Genomic DNA, 6,000 nt, shown 5'->3' on the forward strand with positions numbered 1-6,000 from the left:
TGCTATTCTGCAGCCGTCCATTTTCAAACAAGAGCCAGCAGGCCAGCCCATAGTAAACTACAATTTCCACTTCTTCCTAGTTAAAATTTGCTTGATGCTGCAAATCACCTGTTTGAACAGCTTCACCTGTGTGAACATTTCTCCGTATGAAGTCCCACGAGGATCTCCAGGTGCTCAGAGTATTTTATCACTGCTCTCTTTCACAGCATTTCTGTCAGATGATCACGGTGGGATAGCTGGGGTAACAGATTTACTCACTAACACTACTCTCCCCAAATCAGCCTAAAATCTTTTATTCTTTGAGTAGGCCAGTGAGAATACTTTATGATTTGTCATCTGAACTGCAACATTCAAGGGCCATTTACATCTCATCCCCCATCTCTCCTATTAAATAGAGGTTATAGTTCCACACAGCCAAGACTGAATCCGTTTGAACAGTCTCAGTTACCCGACCATGGAAAAACTGCAGCTAGGTGTGTTTTGTGCTTTAAACAGGCAGAGGCACTGCTGTTTTCGGCAGACTGAAGCTCTTGGGTACAACATATCCGAGGAGACAGCTGACAAATCCCTCGGAGCAAAGGGAAGGGCCAACCAGGTCTCCTCCTCTAGGGAAGCTGGCCGGCCTCAGGCTTCCCACCCCTGGAAACGGCACTGCAAAGGAGATGCAGAATGACCTTCAGACCACAACATCTCTCAATTACGTGCAGCTGTTGGGGTGCAGGTAACCTAGCACAGCTACCCCGACAAACTGCAGAAACTGATCGTGATAAATACCCCTGTCCACGACAAAACCATGGTGAGGGAGAACCGGCTGTTTTATGGGTGACCCGAGTACTGCAGTTCAGGGAGAACCGGCTGTTTTATGGGTGACCCGAGTACTGCAGTTCACTGGTTTCAGATCTTTCACTCCCTATTTCAGGAGCCAGCTCCAACCACCGGCCTCAATCCTCCCCAGGTGTGTTAATAAATGTCTGTCCTCAGCAGTGGACCAGAATCGGCTCTAAACGGTCAAACTTGACAGAAATTAATCCTAACAGAACCTAAACCCGGCAGAGCTGAAATGTAACAGCACTTCAACTTGACAAAACATAAACCTAACATCACATAAATGTAACAAAACTGAAGTCAGAGTTGAGAGAGCTTCTTTATAAGTTCCAGATACAACAGAATTTAACTCATTTTGACTCCAGTTACAAAAAAAGTACTGGAAATTTGTCTTTCAACAGGTAAACATCAATGGACAATATGCAAGCAAACAACTGAGTCGCGACTGAAACAGCAGCAACCTGGACTTACTGGAGAGATTATAAAGCTGTGGCAAATACGCTGTGGTTTTCTGTAATTTAGTTTTGAGAATAGTTCATAGTAGCTGCAAATATTATTGAAAATAACTAATTTGCTTCTGAATAAATTAATCTCAATTTCCTTAGGGTAATTTTAAAAAATAGCCACTGCCCAAGACTCAGTCATCAAAGGACAGATGAAATTGCTGCTAAAAGGTCAGGTATGCAAGAAAGAAAATCAGGCACAACAATAACTCAGATAATAGCAAATAAACTCCTTTTTCTGGAGCAAGAAACAGCTGCTAATGAGCGCTTAACACTCCTGTTAGCTGTTGTTTCCAGCCCCATCAATACAAACTGTGTTGTCCTCTTGATGTTTGGAAAATTCTTTAAAAACCCCACAAAATTTTAACGACCAGTGGGTGATTTAAATCTATAAAATATATAAAATATAAAATGTATCCCTTTACACTTGGACACGGGCTTCAAGCCTCGTCACTTAAAATCCATTTCGGTGTCAATAAAGAGATATTCCATAAATGAATGAAGGTGCTGATGGGATTAGACATAGAAACCATGTCCTCTTGATTTTTGAAAATTCTTTAAAAACCCCACAAAGCTTTAACGACCAGTGGGTGATTTAAATCTATCACCTAGAATGCACAGGGGTTATCCAAAATAAAACCACAAGGCCTTAGACGCCCAAGAGCTGAACAATTACATTTATCAAACCACATGGAAATGTTTATAAAAAATTCTTACAAGTTTCTGGGGGTTATTTTACAAAATGATCTGCAGACAGGCTGTATAAATGAAATAAATAATTTAAAGAATTCCTTCAAATAGCAGAATCACAGAATGGTTCCAGCTGGGAGGGAGCTTAAAGCCCATCTCATTTCCCCCCCTGCCATGGGCAGGGACTTTCCACTGTCCCAGGCTGCTCCAAGCCCTGTCCATCCCACTGCCAGGGATGGGGCAGCCACAGCTTCTCTGGGCACCCTGTGCCAGGGCCTCCCCACCCTCGCAGGGAAGAATTTATTCCTAATATCCAAAGCAAACCTGCTCTCTTTCAGCGGGAAGCCACTCCCTTTAATCCTGTCCCTACGTGCCCTTGTGAATGGGTCTCTCTTCAAAAATCTTCTACAGCAATCAGTGGCCACGGCTGGGAAAGAACACGTGTCTGGAGAGAAATACATCACCTGTGCACGGTTCAGTACATGCATACTGGGAAAGAGATGCTGAAGGCATCATCTGTCCCATAATCAGTTACTCCTCAAAAAGCCAGTAAATATTCTGCTTGCGTTTTACCTTTCAGGCCTTCAGCACTGTAAACTCCTATTAGAAAAGTGCAGCTGAAGAGAGGGAGCGGATACCCATCCATGAGGGAGGGAGGGGTTCTTCAGCTTTTACTGACATACTGACTGCAGATTACCAGGACATAAAGCCGAGTATCTATGCTGGTTTACAAGCAGAGGGTACACAGTATCTTTCTTCTTCACCCTAACAAAGGCAGGATTTTATCAGACTGCTTACACCTGTGTTGTGCAGAGCTCTAAGATACAGGCAGACTTTAACTCCCGGTACTTGCATGTGCATGAGGTGAAGAGCAGTGACACACAGGGCTGCCAAAAGGTTCTCCCACCTCACCCAAAGGCGCTTCTGGGGCACAAACATTTCAGCCTCTGCCTGTATTGACAACGCAGTGAGTTGTCCCACGACAGGCGACGGGACCATCACCACCTCAGAAGCGCCTTGCTGGCAGATTGTTTCTAATTTAAGTCAGTTTTTTGAAGCACTCAGATTATTTGACCAACTCTAAGCAAAAGTAAACCTGCCTATGCCAACGTGTGAGAACAGCAACAGGCACACAGGCAGAACTGAAGGAGCAAAGTCTTGGTAGAAGGCCAAACCAACAACAACCCTCAGGGGCAGAGGAAAACCCCCTCGTAAACAGGAAACACCTTCCCAAGCTGCTCTTTTTTCTTCATGCGAGGAGAAAGGGGCTGAGGGCGATGCGAACTGCAGGTTGTTTTGGATTTCTACCCCGCTACAAGCGGACAATTCCCTCCACCACACTGGAAGTTCCCTTCACACCTGGCCAGCACCCTGAAGCCTACACCAGCATGCCTGCATGGGACCCCCAGAGAGCAGGCGCTGCTCTTCCCCTCAGCTCGCCGGGAGGACCAGAAGGCCCCAGCGGTGCCCACCTCCCTGTCCTTGCTCCACAGCACGGCGGCGGGCCCCGGTACTTACAGGCAGAAGACGTGCTCGCACTGCCCCAGGGACACGGGCTCCCGCAGGACACCGGCGCTGTGGGCAGAGCAAGGAGAAACGCGGCTCCGTTAACACACACACCAGGGGCCGTGGAGGAAAACGGGGCGGGGAAAGGGAAGGAGAACATCCATTACCAGCGGGAGCAGCTCAGAGCTCTCTCCAGCCGCCCCAGCGCGGCGCGGGTGTGGGACCAGGGGGGCCCGGGCGGCGCCATGGAGGGGTTAGTGGGGCGGAGAGGGCTGCCTGGGGCCGGCTGGTTGCCCGAGCGTCCGCGCAGCGCCTCCCTCATCGCTGCCCTCACAGCGGCTCCCTCATCAGCGCCGGCCTCAGCCCCTTCCTTCCCTCAGCGCTTCCCGCCGCCGCTCCGAATCCCCCGCCCGCCGCCGCTGCGCAGGCGCGGGGGCCGCGCGCGCGCGCTCGCCGCCCTCAGCGTTTCCCGCGCGCGGGGAGCGGGGCGGGGCCGGCCGTGAGGGGAGCGCCGGGGCAATGGCGGGCGGGGCGGGGATCCAGGGGTGCTGGGGCACTTCGGGTGTGGCAGGGAAATTGGGTGTTAGCGTCTTCACGTGCGGCTCCGTGGGTGGGAGTCTGCAGTAATTAGAGGGAAAATAGGCTGTTAATGTCTTCAGGAACGACTAGGTCTGAAAGAATGGCTTGAGAGTCTGGAGGGAAAACGGGTCTTTTTGTCTCTACGAACATCAAACTGCGGAGGTTTGTTACAGGACCCGGAGAGTTTAAACTTCTGAACTTTAGGGTAATAGGAGAAATGCCTCCGCGCCAGTCTCTAAGTATATTGCAGAACTGTCATAAATAAGAAGCTTGACTAGGCCAATATTCAAGCAGCAATCAATTTATTAATTAATGTGGTAAAGTATGAGCAAAACAGCGCTGGGTACAGGGGGGGAAGTTTTCCCTCCAGCTGCACACCGATGGTTGGGGCGTACAGATATTTATAGGGGCACACATAAGCTTTTCTCAGCAGTTTCTATTCCCAATTTTTATGTCACAATTCTCTACACTGTTGTGAGTTAGTTTTTCTCAGGATGTAGCCCAAAAAGGAGTATCCCCAGATGGTGGGGTCCAGGTTCCGAAAGAAGAAAGAGGTCTTCCAGCTGGTGCGGTGCAGACTCCAGATGTGGGCCCACCTTTTAATTGCAAGACTATATATCTCATAGCAGTGATGTCCAGCTTCCCTTGGTCGAAGCTATCAATCCTTGGGTTGAGGTTCATCTTCCTTTCTCAGGCTGCTTTTTACTGTTTTGCTAAGGTGTTGAGATAAGCATGTTTCCTTGACATATATTCTAAACTTATATTTTCAAAGCTCCTTACTACAAGCAATATTCTAAAATTATACTTCAAAAGGTTATTATTGCAAAGCTGTTTAATGCTTAGCTACGTGCAAAAAGTTCCTGTCCAGCAGCAACATCCTTAAAGCTTTAATTCAGATGCTATAAAAGTTAATTGCAAACAAAGGATAAGTTCAAAGGCCTTCTTCCACGCTTTACTCCCTCAGTTATTTTTTTGGAATTCATCCTTTAATTGTCCCATGATCAGTTTCCACACATCACAATCACAAGCACACACGCTGCCTGTGTGTACCTGACACGAAACACAGCTTTGTATCTCACAACCTCACCAGTGTGAGGGGAAAAAATCGCTTCCCTGCTCCTGGGGCCGTGCCATTCCTGATTGTGAAAAACGCCAATCACTTGGTTTTTAAATTTTAAAAGTTTCATAGTAATAAAATGGTTATTAAAATAGCAGTATAATTAGAGTAATAAAAATTTGAACAATTGAGATTAGGAAAATACGAGATAATAAGAACAAAGAGTTACGGGTACCTTTTCTGGGCAAAATAAGCCCAGAAAAGGGCACCCGTTAACAAAGGATTAACCCTTAAAAGCAATAGCTTGTTGCATATTCATACATCATACATGATGCATAAATTCCATTCAAACAAAGGATTCTGTCTGGTCATTGTCATCTTCTTCTTCTTAATCCTAACGGTGTCTTCACCTGGTGTCTTCATGGCTGAGCAAGGAGGGAAAAAGTTAGTTTCTTCTGATAAAAGAGCAATAAATTCTCTTTCTCTGAAAGATTTAGGTGTCCCGTGGTTGCTATCTGGTGCGAGTACCTCGTTGCTTTCTTTAAAAAAAAAATCCCACATACATAGTTCCTATTTTAACCACAAAAGTTACCTTTTAGCTACAAAACTGCATTAACCATACTAGTAAAATGTTAATACAGCACTGCTAAGCAATACAACATAATACATATAGTACATATCTGCGCAGAGCCATATAACATGCGCTTTTCACACTGATACAGGCCAGGTGCCATTGGCCTTCTTGCCTACCTGTGCTGCCTCTGGCACCTTTCCCAGCTTTCCAGCCCCTCTGCCCCAGCCTGGCCGAAGTGCAGGACACACTTGGCCTTCTTGAACCTC

At 46.9% G+C, this 6,000-nt stretch overlaps 1 protein-coding gene across 1 annotated transcript in view; it reads right to left on the reverse strand.

The window, feature by feature from the left end:
* The window catches only part of BARD1 (BRCA1 associated RING domain 1), a 41,359-nt gene extending 37,434 nt beyond the window's left edge, over positions 1-3,925 (reverse strand). Inside the window, exons 1-2 of the mRNA XM_038143474.1 lie at positions 3,692-3,925; positions 3,537-3,593 (exon numbers count right to left, since the gene is read on the reverse strand). Coding sequence (XP_037999402.1) covers positions 3,537-3,593; positions 3,692-3,846 — 212 coding nt within the window. The 5' untranslated portion in view covers positions 3,847-3,925. The remainder of the gene's footprint in view (positions 1-3,536; positions 3,594-3,691) is intronic.
* Between the last annotated feature and the right edge of the window lie 2,075 nt (positions 3,926-6,000).

Source organism: Motacilla alba, chromosome 7 (assembly GCF_015832195.1).
Source record: "Motacilla alba alba isolate MOTALB_02 chromosome 7, Motacilla_alba_V1.0_pri, whole genome shotgun sequence".
NCBI classification, from domain to species: domain Eukaryota; kingdom Metazoa; phylum Chordata; class Aves; order Passeriformes; family Motacillidae; genus Motacilla; species Motacilla alba.